Below are 18,954 nucleotides of genomic sequence, written 5' to 3' on the forward strand. Positions count from 1 at the left end.
GGTTTGATCCTTCCTTAAGTGGTAGAGAAAGTCGGCATATAAAAACCAACTCTTCTTCTTCTTCTTGCCTTGAAAACCCCACAAGATCGCCATAAAACAGCTGTGATTTGATGGCCCAAAAAAATAATTGTTGATTCTTCAAGCCTGACTGATGTGCACTACTGTTTGTGTTATTTCATAATTGTTACCCTTCTAAGCTTCAGGGGGGGGGAAATCAGCTGCCATTAATTGGCTTGTCCATCTATCGCTGGCCCTTGAATTCTTTTACACTTCCCTTTCGACAGGGTATTTTTACTGGTTCTTGTTTTTGCTATATATTCTTCACAAGCCACCTCTAAAGGCAGAAAGGTAACCCATATTTTTTTTAAAAGAAAGAAGTAAAATGAACAAACTTGATGGAATTGTTCCCACACAATAAACTGGCAGTAAACTTGGAAGGAAAACCAAGATCTGGTGCAGCTGTAGTAATTAGAATATGACTAGAATTTGGGAGAATGCTCTGCTATTTTGATGGGGGGGTTAAACTTTACAGGTGGAAAGCTTTTAAATGAGTTTGATAGGAGTTCTGTGTTTTTAACAGCACTAGATCTCTCATCTCTCTTTGTAGAACTTTGCTATTAGCCAGTTTACGCAGCCTTATCAGAAAAGCAGTCGTAGAATTTTCATATGAACCAATAAATGGGGCTCCGACTTACCCCGCAGAGCCCAAGGTTGCTGGGCTGGGCTGTGGCGGGCGCAAGCGAACCGGACCGCCCCCCCCCCGCCCCGAGGGCAGGCGGGCGGCCGCTGAACAGGGGGAGCCCGGGGCTTCTGGCCGGCGTGGGCTCCTCCACTCCTCAGGCAGCTGGATGGGGGAAAGCGGCGTCGGTCCAGGCGCTGCTTTTGCAGCCGCGTGCCTGCCCGCCCGTCATCAGAGGGAGCCAGTTTAAATGAGCCAATCAGGCTCGGGCTCCCAACGGGGTGGGGGCTGGCCTGCGTGCCTTTTTCCCCCAACAGGGAGGATCCCAATAAGGGATTTTGGGGGAGGCCGGATGGGGACAGGCCAAGGTGATAGGCTGCCATGAACAACCCGGCGGGGCTGTCAGGGGGCATGCCTTGCCATGTGCTGTCAAATGGCCTCATCCAAGTGGCGGGGGACCACACAGCTGGCTGCCGCCCTTGTGTGTCCCAGGAATTGCCATCTCAAAAGTGGCCCAGCATGGCTGGGTATTTTGCATCGGCCTGCAATGGTGGCAGGCCGATGGTAGGATAACGCTCCCATGCCATGCCAATGCCTTGCTGCTGCAAACAATAAAGTTGTGCCATTCCTCCAAGCTGGTTGTATGTCATCTTTGGGTCACTCTGCTGGGGTATGGCTGGGTTCTCACTCTTAATGGGCCGGGTCCCGCTAGAGTGCCCCACACAATTAGGCACTAGCCCGGCAAATGAAAACAGAAGGCAATGGACAGATCACGAAGGGCACCCGCACCTAGCTTAGAACTGCCGTGATTCGTTCACTCAAGATCAAGACAGTATTGCTGGCAATTTGTTGCGTGCCAGTGTTGTCCTCCTGTCTTTTATCAAGCCTGATTTGTGGTGGGTTTTGTGGTGGTTGTTTTTTTGTCCTGCTCATGGCCCAGGACAATCCTTACTTCACATTGGGTGCTGAGGCGGCCCAGGGTCGTGTCCAGCTGCTGGTTCTGCTCCTTCAGGGCTCCGTTCTCAGCCTCCAACCTGGCCTGCTCCAGCTGCAGACTCGTCATCCGGTTCCTCAAGCCACGAAGCTCCCCCTGAAGGTCATCCTGTGCCCGTTCCGACTGTGCCAGTGTCTGCTTCACCCTGTGGAAGTGCCCGGGAGGGTCAAAACGCGTTTGACATGTCAGGCTACAATCCCTATCACGCTGTGTCCCAGAGCATCGAAGTCAGCATCCTGGAAACCTCTAGGATTATGTATAAACTTTCTCTATATAATCCTGGAGATTATATCATTATATAGAGACAGACAGACAGACAGACTATATAATTATATAGAAACTTTCTTTATATAAGGCACCTTTGTATTATACTGGAAGTCCCAAGAGACAACCCTGACCTGGATGTATCCAGCTACCCTGATCTTGTCAAATATCGGGCACATGAACACATGAAGCTGCCTTATACTGAATCAGACCATCGGTCCATCAAAGTCAGTATTGTCTACTCAGACCAGCAGCGGCTCTCCAGGGTCTCAGGCAGGGGTCTTTCACATCACCTACTTGCCTAGCCCCTTTAACTGGAGATGCCAGGGATTGAACCTGGGGCCTTCTGCATGCCAAGCAGATGCTCTACCACTGAGCCGCAGCCCCTCCCCAATTGGAAGCTAAGCAGGGACAGCCCTGATTAGTACTTGGATGGGAGATCACCAAGGAAGTGCAGAGTTGTTACGTGGAGGCAGGCAATGGCAAACCACTTCTGTTCATCTCATGCCTGTAAAATGCTACAGCAGGGGTCTCCAACCTTTTTGAGCCTGTGGGCACATTTGGAATTTGAACACAGCATTGGTGGCCGCAGCAACAAAACGCTTGAAGTGGAGCCAGCCACAAAATGATTGCCACAGCTTAACTTCAGCAACACAGTGCAGATCCCTGTGCTGTGGTGGCAGCTGCTACCAAAGCCACATTTAGAAAAATCTGCACAGCCAATCAAGTTGCCAATAGTCAATCAGACGTCTTGCTGGACAAAAACCCTACCTGGCTCCACCCACTTTCTAAAAATACTTGGTGTGTGCCAGAAAAGGTGTTGGCGGGCACTATGGCACCCACTGGCACCACGTTAGGGACCCCTATCCTAGGGGGTTGCCATAAGTGCGCTGGGACATGGCTAGGGTTGCCAACCTCCAGGTAGTAGTTGGTGATCTCCTGCTATTAAAACTGATCTCCAGCCAATCTGGCAACTGGACTCTCTGGCAAAATGGCCGCTCGGGCAATTGGACTATGGCATTGAAGTCCCTCCCCCCCCCAAACCCCATCCTCCTCAGGCTCCGCCCCAAAAACCTCCCGCTGGTGGCGAAGAGGGACCTGGCAACCCTAGACACGACGGCATTTACCACCACTGAGAGACGTTCGATTCCCAGCTCCCCTTACCTCTCATGCTCCTCCACCAGGTGGCTGTGCTGCTTTTTCAGCTCCTGGTGATCTTGCTCACCTTCCTCCAGTCTCTTCTGTTGCCCCCGCACCGCCTCTTCCCGCTGTTCGAGACCGGCTTTCTGCCCCTCCAGCTGGTTATGCCTGCAAGTGGAAAAGATGAAGGGGCCAAGCTGAATTTGAGCTAGGCAGAAGTGGCCTTTCAGAAGGCACAGGATGTTCATCATGTATGCAATTATTCTGCTGGAGCACATGGGGTACAATGCCATACAGTCCACCCTCCAAAGCATCCATTTTCTCCAGGGGAACTGATCTCTGTAGTCTGGAGATGAAATGTAATTCCGGGGGATCCCCAGGTCCCACTTGGAGGCTGGCATCCCTAGCATTCACCTAGCATTTTCAACATTCAGTCCTTCACACACATTCTTTTGCTGTCATCCTTACAACAGACTTGTAAGGTAGGCCAGAATTGCTGAGAGAGAGAGAGTGAGAGAGAGAGCCAATAATGTGCGTAAGGATTCTTAGTGAGTTCATGGCAAAGACAATACCTGAACCAGGAGTCTCAAGATCACAGCTAATTTCCTGAGGTCGCTCTGCTAACCCCCCTGCCAGCCCCCTTCCTTTTCATTTCACCCCATGGCTTGCAGATTCCCTTCCCCAGGGTTACCTGCCCTGCAGATTGCGGTGCTCCTGTTCCAGGCTGCGCAGCGCCCCCTTGAGGCTGGCGTGCTTACCCAGCAGCCCCTCCAGGTCGGCTTCCTGCCTCTCGTGCAGAACCGTCAAGCGGTCATGGTCCCGCAGCAGAGCTTCGTAGCGGCCCCGCCATTCCTCCTGCTCCTGGCGGGCACGGCGACATTCCGCCTCCAGGGAAGCCAGCCTCTGTCGCAGCTCCAGGGCCTGAGAGTCCAGTGATGCCTTTTGGGAACGCAATGCGGCAGTCTCCACCTGCCAGAGAAGGGGGTGGGTTTAAGGACAAGGCACAGAAATGCAAGGATGGATTGTAAAGTCCTTGGGGCAGGGCACCTTCCCCCCACCCCAGTTATTTAAGCCACATTTATAACCCATCTTTCTATTCACAGGATCTTCCAAATGGCGTACAGAATTATAAAGCCCACTGACGATAAAGTAATATCAACAGATCATGAGAATCATTCATTCATTCATCTACAAAGCCTTTAATGGCCTTGGACCCACGTATCCGTTTTAATCTGGTTATGAATCCTTGTTTGGAGCATGGGGAACAAATCCCAGTTTGTGGCCTAAAACAGAGGACTTTCCCGCATTCTCATTTTCCTCGCTTTTAAGTTCCTGTTTTTTCAGAGGGGGGTGGGGAACGTTTCAGTCCTGTAGGTGTTTTGCTCCCTCTAGTGGTCAATTCGACATCAACCAGCATTAAACCCGGTGTATCTCCCTGCAGATTTAAACTGCAGGTGTTTATGCTAGACGTAAAGCTGTTTGATGTCGAATCGACCACTAGAGGGAGCAAAACACGTGCCGAACTGAACCGTTTCCCACCCCCCTTTTGAGAAGGTGTTTAAGACCTGAGGTCACAGATCCTTAAACAGGAAGACAAAGGCTTTGCTTCCAAAATGTAGGAGGGCATGGTGCATGACTCTGGGCTGGGAAAGTCCTGCAGATTTTGAGGTGGTGCCTGTCGATGAGGGAATTTGGGGAGGCATTTCACCTAGAATCTATGCTACACCATAGAATTTTCCCTCTGAAACTGCCATTTTCTCTAGGGGAACCAATCTCTGTAGTCTGGAGATGGGTTGTGATTCTGAGAGATCTCCAGACCCCACCTAGAGGTTGGCAACCCAACCTGGAACTTCTCTCTCTCTCTCTCTCTCTCTCCCTCTCCCTCTCCCTCTCCCCCCTCTCCCTCCCTCTCCCTCTCCCTCTCCCTCTCCCCCCTCTCCCCTCTCCCTCCCTCTCCCTCCCCCTCCCTCCCCCTCCCTCCCCCTCCCTCCAAGACATTAGCCCCAGCTAAATGACTAAACTGAGGCTATCATACTTTCGTCACATCATGAGGACACAAGAGTCACTGGAAAAGACAATAATGCTAGGAAAAGTTGAAGGCAGCAGGAAAAGAGGAAGACCCAACAAGAGATGGATGGACTCTATAAAGGAAGCCATGGCCCTCAGTTTGCAAGAGCTGAGGAAGGCTGTTAATGATAGGGCATCTTGGAGGGCATTAATCCATAGGGTCACCATGAATCAGGAGCGACTTGACAGCACTTAACACACACTGTAGGAGGACAGGTGTCTAAACGTCCAAAGGGATAGGCAGCTGATGCTTACCTGCAACTCACTGTTCTGCTTCTGCCATCTTCTGCTTTCCTCCTTCGCCTCGGAACTCTGACCCTGCAGGCTCAGCAGCGCCCCCTGCAGGCTACTGACTTGTGACTCCCGCTGGCCTAGGCGTGTTGTAAGCGCCACTTTCTCATCCTGGAGAGCCGCATTCTGTAAAGGGCAGGACTGGGTTGAAATGAGTAAGCCACACAGCAAACGTGGAGCATTCCCCACCGGCCACAGTTCAATGGCCTCCTGCGAGTATCTACATTGTACTAGTCAAGGATGGGGTTCCTGTTCAGGGAAACTAGACAACTCAATTAGGCCAACTCAATTTTAAAAGATCTTGCAATGATAGAAACAATGTGCAGGTCCCAGCCCTTCTAGAAAGGCCATCTTCCCAGGCAGGCATGAGTGCATGCCCCAGAACCATCCCCATTTGTGAAGAGACACTTTCATCCCACCACAATCAGGGAAGGGGGCAGGGAAATCCCAAATCAGCCTTTGCTCTGCCTGCCTTAGCAGACATTAAACCCTTTCAGCAGCCATTTACAATTCTTCCACTAATGTCATCTCACCGACACAATACCCAGTGAATGACAGCAGCTCCCTTTAAACTACTGCCTTAGAGTTCCTTGAACAGCATTAAAGTGAATTGAAATGATCACTACTTTCATTGTCAATAGGTGGAGCTATTGCTTTACTTTATTCTGCTGTGAAGGAATGCTGTGTTTCAAGTGAATTGTGAGAGCTGCTAAATTGACCTAGAAATGGGGGCCGGTGGGTTGGGGGGTTGAACCTGGGCAGTGGACAAAGGAGGAAGAAGAGGAAGAGGAACAGGAAGAAGAAGAGTTTGTTTTTATATGCTGAGAACCTGGGCAAAGTAAGAAGAAGAAGAGTTTGCTTTTATATGCTTTCTCTACCACTTAAGGAAGAAATAAACCAGCTTACAATCTCCTTCCCTTCCCCTCCTCACAACAGATACCCTGCGAGGTAGGTGAGCTGAAAGAGTGTGACTAGCCCAAGGTCACCCAGCTGGCTTCATGTGGAAGAGCGGGGAAACCAACCCTTTTCACCAGATTAGCCTCTGCCACTCATGTGGAGGAGTGGGGAATCAAACCCGGTTCTCCAGATCAGAGTCCACCACTCCAACCACCACTCTTAACCACTACACCCCACTGATTTCTTCTTCTAGAGGCTTCTTTCAATACTGGTCACTGTACACTCACTCTGTGTTCCACTTCAGTGAGTCTCGCACTCAGTGCTTCACTTTCTGTATTGGCCTGGAAGGGTGGCAGGCAGGAGGAAGACTGTTTGTGTCCCTCGGTGCTCTGAGTCTCAGGAGGCTCCACCAGTGATGGAGGAACAGCAGAGCTGCTCTTTGCCTGGAAAGAAAAAACCAGGTTGACTCTGGACCCAACTATTGCAAGAAACTGAAATTGTTCAAGATTTCCTATTCTTTGGCTCCATCATCAACCAAAAGGAAGACCGCGCAACCAGGAAATCAGAAGGAGATTGAGACTAGGAAGGGCAAGAGATGGATTGACTCTATCAAGGAAGCCACGGCCCTCAGTTTGCAAGACTTGAGCAAGGCTGTTAACTAGAGGATGTATTGGAGGACATTTATTCATAGGGTCACTGTCAGTCGAAAGCAATTTGGTGGCACTTAACATACACATGCCCTGACCTGGATGGCCCAGGCTAGCCTGATCTCGTCAGATCTCAGAAGCTAAGCAGGGTCAGCCCTGGTTAGTATTTGGATGGGAGATCACCAAGGAATACCAGGGTTGCTGTGCAGAGGAAGGCGCTGGCAAACCACCTCTGTTAGCCTCTTGCCATGAAAACCCCAAAAAGGGGTCGCCATAAGTCGGCTGTGACTTGAAGGCACTTGTCCCTAGAGGGAGCTGGTGCAATGCAATGGGTTCAACTAACAGTAAGAACCCGGAAAACCTGAGTTCAAATTTCACATTTATCATGAACTTTTAGACAAGCCAATATGGTTTACTTAATTCAGATGTCAGCCACAGCTGATTATCTGAATGCAGGACTCCGCTAACTATGGCTAGTTGAGGGTCTATCAAGCCAGGATCTGAAGCAGGTTTAATAACGATAGTAAGTCTTAACAATGGTTTTGCAAGACGTCTGTGTATAGACATCCTGGCTTAATCCTGGCTTGTTCTCTAGTGATGCCATTCCAGGCTATAGAGAGAAGAAAATCAAACCAGCGTTTGTCAAGGCAGATTAGGGTTTGAGCAATTGCTTGTAAACTGAATGGTGCAGCCTGATCTCATCAGATCTTGAAAACTAAGTAGGGTCAGTGCTTGGAAGAGACCTCCAAGCAAGACTCTGCAGAGGAAGGAGAAGAGTTGGTTTTTATACCCCGCTTTTGCTCTACCAAAGGAGTCTCAAAGCATATTACAATCGCCTTCATCTCCCCAACAGACACCTTGTGAGGTAGGTGGGGCTGAGAGAGTTCAGAGAGAACTGTGACTAGCGCAAGGTCACCCAGCAGGTTTCATTTGGAGTTGGGAATCAAACCCGGTTCTCCAGATCAGAGCCCACCACTCTTAGCCACTACATGGCTCTTGCAATGGCAAACCACCTCAGCTTCTCACTTTCCTTGAAAGCCCCTTGCTGGGGTCACCATAAGTTAGCTGTGACTTGACAGCACTTTACACACACACACATCTCTGCACACCAAAGTCAGCCATGGTTACATTTTAGGGCTGTGCAAACTTGGGAGGTTTATATGATTTAAGCAAAGGTTGATGAAGGAGTGTCAATGCAGCTTCTCACCTGGTGAAGGTCATGTGTAAGTTGCTGGTTGAGAGTATGCAGTTCCTGAGGTTGCCTCTTGAGGGTACTGTTGTCTTCCTCCAGCTTCTTTGCAGAAGGTCTGGCTGGGAGCTCCTGATTTTGGACAGGGCTGTAGCCAGGAGAGGGAAATACATATTAGACTTGAGGGGTTACCGCACTTTGAATTCCCAGCGATGTATTAAGAGTTTGAAAATGTTATTAAAACATCGCTTTAAAAGGGTTTTTGGCTACCACGGCTAATAAATGGTTGGAAGACGTCTTCACAGCTAAAGGGGCCAAACAAAGTGCGAACAGTATTTTTTATAACGTTTTCAAACTCTTAATACATCGCTGGGAATACATAGAAAGTGCGAACAGTATTTTTTATAACATTTTCAAACTCTTAATACATTGCTGGGAATACAAAGTGCGGTAACCCCCTTGCTAACTTTACCTGTTTAGATGGTAGATGTCCACAATATAGTCTGAACTACCTCCCTGTGGCATTTGGCTCCTATCTGTCAGCTTTTGTTTAATATATTTATTAGTAGTGTTTGATTTATTAAGCATTATGGTTGGCAGTTAAGATACAACATCCAAATAAATCACAACCATTTCCTTCAAAGTGCCTTACAAAATAGATAAAATAGATAAAATACCTAATTTTTTAAAATCACAATTAGAGACTGCTTGTGATGAAAGGTAGTCCTAAATAAAACTGTTTTCAACTGCCTCCTTGAGATCGAAAGTGAGGGGGGCCAGGCGCACCTCTCTGGGGAGGTAATTCCATAATTGTGGGACTGTCACTGAAAAGGCCCTCTCCCATGTACCCACCAAATGAGCTTCTTTCTACATCTAAGTAGATGAATTGCTTTGTTTCACCAGAACCAACGGGTTGAAATTAAATCAAAAGAGTTTCTGTCTAGACATTAGGAAGAATTTTCTAACAGAGCGGTTCCTCAGTGGAACAGGCTTGCTCGAGAGGTAGTAAGCTCTCCTTCCCTGGAGGTTTTTAAGAAGAGGCTGGATGGCCATCTGTCAGCAATGCTGATTCTATGACCTTAGGCAGATCATGAGAGGGAGGACATCTTGGCCATCTTCTGGGCATGGAGTAGGTGTCACTGAGGGTATGGGGGGAGGTAGTTGTGAATTTTCTGCATTGTGCTGGGGGTTGGGCTAGATGGCCCTGGTGATCCCTTCCAACTCTGATTCTATTATTCTATGCTCGATTCTGCTGTTAAGGAATGTTCCGCATAAAAAGGAGTGGAATAAACCAGGAACCCAGGGACATGTTAAAGACTAACACAATTCATTCCAGCCTAAACTTTCATGAGTCAGAGCTCACTTCATCAGATGGAATGGAGTATAAAATTCATCTGGCTGGTTTATATGCGCAACCAAGGAGTGGGGAATGTTATAAACAGAAGCCGGTTCAACACAAGGTCCTATCTGAAGAGTAATCAGTTTACTCCAAATGGGTGTGAGATTCTCCCAACAGTTGTTAGATAGGCAACATTTAAAACCTAAGATGAAATGAGATAAGCAGATATAACAGGAAGTTGCAAAGTTATGGCTGAATTAATTAACATCTGCAAGAGATGGAATACCCAAGATTTCATCCTCCTAACTGGTTGCCAAAACAAAAGGATATAAACAAATAGCATGATTGTTATTTTCATGATTTACCTATGGCCTGTAAGGGTGTATATGTGTGTTTTGTGTGTGTGTGTGTGTGGAATTGGTTAGCCTTCTAAATAAATGTATATGATTTTCAGCCAGTTTCAAGTCCAGTAGCGCCATGGGGACCATCAAGATTTTCGGGATATACGCTTTTGAGAGTTAAAGCTCTCTTCTTCAGATAACTTTGACTCTCGAAAGCTTATACCCCCAAAATCTTGTTGCTCTCTGAGTTGTTACTGACTCCCTAAGGTGCTACTGGGCTCGAATGTAGCTGTTCTACTGCAGACCAACACAGCTACCCTCTGAAACTATATAATCAGAGGGCATTCTGCACATACTCAGAATATCTATATCCAAAAAGAACAGTGAGACGGTATCACAAATATGAGAGCAATGCCTGCCAACATTAGCAAATTTAAAAGAGGCTGATTTCATCTCCTCTCCCTGGCCTTTCTTTCCTTTTGACCCACACTGAAAAGAAAATTGTTCTATCTATACCAGATATTCTAATACTTCAGTACACTAAGAACAGTTCCGACATGAAGCACTAAGTGGGAGGGGATAAAGTCACTGCACATTGTCACATTTTGAATCTAAAATATAAACTAAAATGTAGTTTTGAATTCAGTTTTCTCATTCTGTGTTTGTCTTATCTAAATTAACATGCAGATGATATCTTGCAAAGCTCCTCGTGCTACCTCAGTTCACTTGCCAAAGAACTGAGCTCTAGGAAGAAGCCATATTTTGTTGACAACAACTTCACTCTTGCGCAGTAGTTTTTTGCTCATCTGAGTACAACTGCCAGTGAACAAAAGAGCCTTTGGAAGTGTATGCTAACTATCTGGGTACTAATTGTGTTAGCTAACCCACAGAAGGTTCTGCTTTTGCATCTGCCTCTTGCAATACTTGTCTGGTTTAACTGCAACATACCCTGGATTTCAACAGAAACTCTACAAGGATTGGCATTCCTTCACTACTCCTTTTTTACCAGATGTGTAGTCATGTTAGTCTGTGGAGCCAGAATAAAACAGGGATCCTGTGGCATCTTGAAAGACTAGCTACATTTATTCCAGCATAAACCTTCGTGGGTCAAAGCTCACTTCATCAGATACACTGATAAAATCCACCAGGATGGTTTATAGATACAACAGAAAGGCAAGGGGCAGTTCAAAACAGTTCAAAACAAAATCTGATCCAAAGAATAACCTGTCACTCAGAATGGGTGTGAGATATTCCCAGAACTGTTGTTACATAGGCAAAACCTAATGCAGGAAATGACACAAGCAGATGTAACAGGAAGTTACTAGGAATCCTCCAAGACATTCTGTTGCTGGTCTACATCTCTCTTGTACAGGAACTTCAAAGGAAGAATCCAACGTGAAATTGCTGAATTAGAATTCATTAACAAATTCGAGACACTGTGACCTCCTCCCCCCAACCTTAACATGGACGTGGGATTCTTAACTCACTAGTGGTGCTAGATATTAAGAACATAAGAAAAGCCATGCTGGCTCAGACCAAAGCCCATAAAGTCTAGCATTCTGGTCACATAATGGCCAACGAGCTACCTCTAGGAAGCCCACAGACAGGAAGACGGCAACAGCATTATCCTGCTTGCACTCCCCAGCAACTGATTTAAAGAGGCATACTACTTCTGGTATTGCAGGGAGTAGATATCCATCATGATTAGTAGCCAATGATAGCCCAGTCCTCCATTAAATTGTCCACTCCCCTTTTAAAGCCTTCCAAGTTGGTGGCCATGACCACATCCTGTGGCAGCGAGTTCCACAAATTAACTATATGCTGTGTGATGAAATACTTGTCTGTCCTGAATCTCTTGCCCTTCAGCTTCAGTGGATGACCCCGGGTTCTAGTATTATGGGAGTGGGAGAAGAAATGTTCTGACTGGATCAATAAAATCCTGAATGGTTGAGAAGCCTCATTAAATGCCGCTCTTGGTTGAGAAGCCTCATTAAATGCTGCTCTTGTCCAGTACCCCGACCTGGATGGTCCAGGCTCTATCTATCCAGGCTAGCCCAATGGTGTCAGATCTCAGAAGCTAAGCATGGTTGGCCCTGGTTAGCACTTGGATGGGAGACCACCAAGGAAGTCCAGGGTCGCTATGCAGAGGCAGGCAATGGCAAACCACCTCTGTTTATCTCTTGCCTTGAAAAGCCTACACAGGGTCATTATAAGTCGGTTGCAATTTGCCAGCACTTTCCACCACCTTGCCCGGTTCTTACCTGCACTGCCTGCTCTGTAGCTCTTCCTTGGAACCTTTTTCTTTTTTTAACAACTGTTCTCTCAGCTGAGCCAAAGCAGTTTCCCTCTCTTCGACCTTTGCCTTTTCTCTCTGGAGGTCCTGCAAGAATTACACATTGCACGTAAGGCTGCATTCCCATGGGTAGATTCCCCATTGTGCTCAAAGTGCTGCTGCGGCATCAACATGGGTTGATTATCTGTGGTATATCTACTCATGCATGCCATCCCCACTCATGCATGTCAGCTTTATTGAAAACATTGGTAAGAGCTATATAATTCTATGGTTGTGACGCTATAGTGACATAACAACGCTCTCTCTCTGTGTATATCTAGCTAGCTAGCTAGCTAGCTATCATCTATCGAGCTAATAAAGAAGAGTAGGTTTTTATACCCCGCTTTTCTCTATAGATCTCTGTCTCTCCCTCTCCCTCCCTCCCTCCCTCCTTAAAGAGCTGGGAAAGAAGAAGAGTAGTTATTATATCCCGCTTTTCTCTACCCTAAGGAGTTTCAAACCAGTTTACAATCTCCTTCCCTTCCCCACAACAGACACCTGTTGTGGGGCTGAGAGAAGGTGGGGCTGAGAGAGTTCATAGAGAACAGTGACTAGCCCAAGGTCACCCAGCAGGTTCATGTGTAGGAGGGGGGAAACCAACCCAGTTCACCAGATTAGAGTCTGCCGCTCATGTGGAGGAGTGGGAGGGGAATCGAACCTTGTTCTCCAGATTAGAGTCCACTGCTCCAAACCTCCGCCCTTAACCACTACACCACGCTGGCTCTCTTAAGAAAGCTGGGCAGGCCTTGCTGGATCACACCAAGGTCTATTTCATCCAGCATCTTGGGCCAGAATCTCAGCCACCGGCAGGAACTTTAGAGCGGCCCACTGGAAATTGATGGGTGGACCAAGATCCGCCATCCCTACTCTATAATAATTCCAGACTGTCCCTCTGCCCTTGTTCTTGTCATGCAGCGCCCTCTGGTGGGAATAGTGAAATGATTGAAAACCAAAGTGATAGCAGAATAGTAAATCGAACTGATTAATTAGCAGCAATGTTAAGCGTTAACTTGCCAGAGGCAATGGTTGCCATCCACAGAAGCTGGTGCATGCGTGAGCAATGGGGGGGGCACCTTGCCGCAGCAATTCTTCATATCTCAAGGGGATCTGATTTGGAGAGTCTCTGGCCATTTATGCAGGATCGATTTTGATGCTCGCTCAAAGCTGCTTTTTAAAAATCTGCCCTTTAAAATGATTATTCACGGTCCTGATGCAAGAGGAGAAAGTCAAACAAATTCCACCCCACCCCCACTCGCCTGCTCCTTCGTTCCGTAGTTTGCATAGCCATTAGCAACGGTCGTTTGCATAGCTAAGCTATGGCTGTGGTTCTTCATGCTTCCTTCAGTGAATGCTTCGAGGTGGGGGCGGAGCAAATACAAAAGGCCACGCTAAAGGGGCTCTTAAGAAATGCGAAGCAGGTATGCGCCAGCTTCACCGTGAAGTCTGGAATGACGGTTCAGCATGAAGAAATAAAAAAAAATGTGGGGCACTTCAGCCTGGAACGTGCTGCTAATTACCAAGCATAAACCGCCTATATATTTGGAGGGCCTTGACCTGGATAGCCCAGGCAAAAATCACCATCACATTGATGGCATGATGTCATTTCTGGGGCGGACCCTGAAGTGATGTCATGTCACTCTAGGATTCAGCTGAAACTAACCATAGTGGTTCTGCTGAATCTTAGAGCAACATAATATCACTTCTGGGGTTGCCTGGAAATGACACAATGACGTCAATGCAACGGTGTCCCCCCAAGTTTTCATCCTCCCAGTGCTGGCAACCCTACACACCATGTCTAGCACAAACTATGACTGTCTTGGCAAATGCCAGGAGATTTTGAGGGCAGTGCCTGGGGAGAGTGGAATTTGCGGAGGATATTGCTTCATTTCTGGGTGATGCACTAAGAATTTCTCCCAGTCTCTATGATAGAGACATTGGGAAATTCCCAGAGCATTGCTATGGAGGCCATTTTCCCGCCATTTCTTCCTCCTGCTCCTCAATTGTTTTCTAGGGCAGGGATTGGGGCAGAGGGCAGGGGTTTGCCCCCCACAGTTGGGCAAACGGCAATCCTAGAACAAATCATGGTTTATGAACCTTCTTCAAACCATGATTTGAAGAAAGGTCACAAACAATGAACCATCTGATTGATTCACCTATGGGGGTACCAAAAATATTTGGGTATTTCCACATGAGACAGATGTCTGAAATTTGTATGTAAATACAACATAGGCACACCTGTGACTCACAAACCTAAAACTTGCAGCATAAACAGGCCTCTAATTTATAGGTTTGTCTCCAGAACAATGAGGACTACCAACTTGCTTAAAAAACAACAACACTTTACTTCCAGCAGTACCTAGATTTTGCATTAGAAGCCATATTGGGCTACTATGACCATGGAAGGGCAGCCATGAAGGAGCTAGAAAAGATTTTGAAGTGTAAGGATGCATCACTGGCCACCAAGATTAAGTTGATTCATGTCATCGTATTCCCTATTACTATGTATGGGTGTGACAGCTGGACAATGAAGAAAGCTGATAGGAAGAAAGTAGATTTCTTTGAAATGTGGTGTTGGAGGAGAATGTTATGGATACCGTGGATGGCCAAAAAAAACCCCCAAATCAGTGGGTTCTAGATCAAATCAAGCCTTAACTGACCTTAGAAGCTAAAATGACTAAACTGAGGCTGTCATGCTTTGGTCACATTATGAGAAGAATCACTGGAAAAGACAGTCATGCTAAGAAAAGTTGAGGGCAGCAGGGAAAGAGGAAGACCCAACAAGAGATGGATGGACTCAATAAAGGAAGCCATGGCCTTCAATTTGCAAGATCTGAGCAAGGCTGTCAAAGAGGACATTTTGGAGGACTTTGATTCATAGGGTTGCCATGAGTTGGAAGCGACTTGACAGCACTTAACACACACACACACACATGACCATGGAGATTTTTACTAGACCAGCGACCCAAATCCAATTACTCAATTACCTTCTCCAGGTTGGCTGACGCTTCACACATGGCATTCAGCTCTTCCTTCAGGCCACAGTTCTCCCGTTCCAGCTCACCGACTCGCTGGGAGACATCCTGCAGCTGGCTCAGCTCCATCACCTGCTGTCGACTCTGGGACTCGAGGTGGACCAGGCGGAGGCTCTGTGCCACCAGCGCCTCTTCCTGGGCCTGCGCTTGAGCCTTCATGCGCCGGTTGTCCTTGTCCAGCTGCCGCCGCTGGCTCTCGGCTTGGCCCAATGCCTCCTCCAAAGCCCCCTTCTCTGCCTCCAGCTGCCCCAGGGTCACCTTGTGCTGCTCCAAGCTGCGCTGCAGGGCCTCCCGTTCCCGCCAGGCCTCGCTCGCGTCCTCCTCTGCCAGGCAGGCTCTCTGGGCCAGCCGGGCCCCCTGCAGCCGTTCGTCTTGAAGGTCCCGCCGAGCTTCCCCCAGCTCCAGCTCCGCCTGGGTGGCTGCGGCCTGCAAAGCCTGGGCCCCGGCCCGCAAGGCTTCCCGCTCACGCTCCAAGGCTTGGACTTCTTCCACCAGATGCCCGGTCTCTAGGACCCTCTGCTCGCGCTCTCGCTCGAGTTTTTCTAGGGCTTCGGCATGGGCCTCCTGGAGGCTCCTCAGCCTTTCCTCAAGGCCCAATGCCCGACGGGCCTCCGCCTCCCGCTGTTGCTCGGCCTCCCTTAATGAAGTCCGAGTCTCTGACAGCGCCTTCTCCATTCCTTCCAGCAAGGCCTTGGCCTCTTGCTCTAGAGCCTGGCTTCTCCCCATTTCTGAGGCCAATCCCTCAGCCTCACTTCGCTTCTCCTCTACCTGCTGGTTCTGAGGCTGTGGCAAATGACCGTGAAAGTCTGATGGCTTCTCTTTAGCCTGTGGATCCACCTGGATTTTCAGTGATCCATGCAAAAGATTAAACTTGTGAGTTACACCAAAATTGTTCCCCACAAAATGCTGCTCAGTCCCCCTTCTTTCTCCTCAACTAATGCCATTATAAGGAATATTAATCCTCCCAAGGATTTCTCCTTCCTTAAGATCATCATGCAAGTCCCAGCTTTGTATGGCTTCCCTCATTATCAAAGGCAGAGATCCATAGCCATGAGATCCAGGGCCTTTTCCATCGCGGCACACCTTCTCTATGGTCATTTATGCATGGACCCACATTCGCCCGCGTCTGACTTAGTTGTTCCTTGGAGTTCTGCATGAGTTTTCCATCCATTAGAGATGACCTCACGGCCAGCCCTCGCAATGTCTGGGTCTTCCCATTCCTCTGTCAACCCGATTCTTCCCTCTCCCCTGAGTTCACCTAGCTGAAATCTCCATGCAGAAGGCAAAGTGCGGGGCACAGAATCTTGGTTTCCCTCACAGCCAATCACAAAGCAGCGTGTAAAGAGGCAGGGATTCAAATGCTTCCTGCTTCCTTGAGGCTCTTTCTGAGCAAAAGAAAGTCTTTTTAAAACAGAGGCTTGGATTTCTCCCCAACCCCTTTCAGATTGTTCCATTTTTTGTTCTTAAAATACTTTATTATGCGGCAATTGGGTTTTTTTTTGGGGGGGGGGAGGGATTTTTGCTCACAGTAAGCATTGCGAAATAAGCCAATTACAAAGCAGCATTTAAAGGGGCAGGACTTGATTTGAGTTTGGAGACTGCTGGTGCACAGATTCCCAACCGGAAAGTGTGGGTCCAGCCAGCAATGAACCTTAGGTAAAACTCCCGTGCATAAATGACCTATGAAACTCCCTGCTCCCTCACCCTTGACATTTAGAAGATTGGTGCATATGCATTTGTACAGGTGTTTGCATTGCTAGAATAGGGCTTTTTAATGGATCTCTGCTGGTTATCTCTGTTGTTTTCTACCTGTGAAACGGCTGACACAGATTGGTTGAGCTGGTGCAATAGCACGGAATCTTCACAAACATTCCAGTTTCTCAGCGAATAAAGCTATCAAGGCGAATAAAGCTATCAGGGCTTCTTCGAGGGAAGGAAAAACAGTCACTTTGGCTGGGATTAAACCTCACACCAACTCCAGGGACAGGAGTATTTTTATCTGAGGCACTCATAAAATATCATTAGCTGCTTCTACAGTTGTATGTGTGACCAATTGTAAGCTATACATTTTAGAAATCAGTAAGTTTTTAAAGAAATCTTGTATCATTTTTTTCCTGACAGAGAGGCTTTTTAGCAGCTACATCATGATTAGGGTTACCATGTCCCTCTTCACCACCAGTGGGAGGTTTTTGGGGCGGAGCCTGAAGAGGGCGGGGTTTGGGGAGGGGAGGGACTTCAATGCCATAGAGTCCAATTGCCAAAGCGGCCATTTTCTCCAGGTGAACTGATCTCTATCGGCTGGAGATCAGTTGTAATAGCAGAAGATCTCCAGCTAGTACCTGGAGGTTGGCGACCCTAATCATGATCAGGAAATTCAGCAGGTGCAGCCTTGTCCGCCCTCTAGGGTTACTGATCCCTTTTTCTCTAAGGTGTGTGTTTCATACCTCTCTGTGAAGAAGAACCATAGTTCTTTGCTCCTTTCTCAAGCTCCCAGAGTCGTTGGACTTTTCCAGCGCCTCTTCCAGTCTCCTTCTCAACTCCTGGTTCTCCCGCTCTAGGGCAGGCAACCGCCCTGCCTCCCTCACCTCAGAGCTCAACAACACAGGTACCTCGTCAGGCTCTGAAGAAAGGGGGGAAAGACATGGCAATTGCTTCTGGGCTGAGTCCCGGAAGGGGCAGAAGGTTTTTGAGAGGAGCAAAAAACAAGGGGAGGGGTTGTGCTCACCCTCTGGGCCCCAGTCAGACTCCAGCTCTTGGGCCCGGAGGAAGTCAAGGGGCTCTCCCAAACTTTTCCGCAGCTGTCTCTCCAAAGCCATGTTCTCTCTCAGCAGCTCCTCTGTCTGGTGGTACATCTGGTCCCGTTCCTGGGGGAGGAGGATATGCTTAATTTCTATAAGGATGGGGGCTGCCATAAGAACATAAGAAAGGCCCTGCTGGATCAGACCGAGGCCCATCAAGTCCAGCATTCTGTTCACACAGCAGCCAACCGGGCGCCTCTAGGAAGCCCCCAAACAAGACGACTGCAGCAGCACCATCCTGCCTATGTTCCTCACCACCTAATATGATAGGCATGCTCCTCTGATCCTGGAGAGAACATAAGATCATACGAAAGGCCATGCTGGGTCAGACCGAGGTCCATCAAGTCCAGCAGTCTGTTCACCCAGTGGCCAACCAGGGTGCCTCTAGGAAGCCCACAAACAAGACGACTGCAGCAGCACCATCCTGCCTGTGTTCCACAGCACCTGATGCAATAGGCACGCTCCTCTGATCCTGGAGAGAATAGGGATGCATCATGACTAGTATCCATTTTTACTGAGACCATAAGAAAGGCCCTGCTGGATCAGACCAAGGTCCATCAAGTCCAGCAGTCTGTTCACACAGTGGCCAACTTGGTGCCTCTAGGAAGCCCACAGACAAGACGACTGCAGCAGCATTATCCTGCCTGTGTTCCACGGCACCTAATATAATAGGCATGCTCCTCTGATACTGGAAAACATAAGAACATAAGAAAAGCCTTGCTGAATCAGGCCAAAGTCCATCAAGTCCAGCAGTCTGTTCACACAGTGGCCAACCAGGTGCTTCTAGGAAGCCCACAAACAAGACTGCAGCAGCAGCATCCTGCCTGTGTTCCACAGCACCAAATATAACAGGCACACTCCTCTGATCCTGGAGAGAATAGGGGTGCATCATGACTAGTATCCATTTTGACTAGTAGCCATGGATAGCCCTCTCCTCCATGAAC

At 48.1% G+C, this 18,954-nt stretch overlaps 2 protein-coding genes across 2 annotated transcripts in view; both read right to left on the reverse strand.

Moving 5' to 3' along the window:
* Nucleotides 1-18,954, reverse strand: part of RPS6KA4 (ribosomal protein S6 kinase A4) — a 336,421-nt gene that overhangs the window by 77,955 nt on the left and 239,512 nt on the right. The window lies entirely within an intron of this gene.
* The window catches only part of CCDC88B (coiled-coil domain containing 88B), a 52,703-nt gene that overhangs the window by 15,239 nt on the left and 18,510 nt on the right, over nt 1-18,954 (reverse strand). The window contains exons 11-20 of the mRNA XM_056853468.1: nt 17,986-18,076; nt 17,657-17,838; nt 15,165-16,049; nt 12,110-12,228; nt 8,187-8,316; nt 6,620-6,775; nt 5,400-5,561; nt 3,769-4,046; nt 3,102-3,245; nt 1,632-1,818 (exon numbers count right to left, since the gene is read on the reverse strand). Coding sequence (XP_056709446.1) covers nt 1,632-1,818; nt 3,102-3,245; nt 3,769-4,046; nt 5,400-5,561; nt 6,620-6,775; nt 8,187-8,316; nt 12,110-12,228; nt 15,165-16,049; nt 17,657-17,838; nt 17,986-18,076 — 2,334 coding nt within the window. The remainder of the gene's footprint in view (nt 1-1,631; nt 1,819-3,101; nt 3,246-3,768; nt 4,047-5,399; nt 5,562-6,619; nt 6,776-8,186; nt 8,317-12,109; nt 12,229-15,164; nt 16,050-17,656; nt 17,839-17,985; nt 18,077-18,954) is intronic.

Source organism: Euleptes europaea, chromosome 7 (genome assembly GCF_029931775.1).
Source record: "Euleptes europaea isolate rEulEur1 chromosome 7, rEulEur1.hap1, whole genome shotgun sequence".
NCBI classification, from domain to species: Eukaryota; Metazoa; Chordata; class Lepidosauria; order Squamata; family Sphaerodactylidae; genus Euleptes; species Euleptes europaea.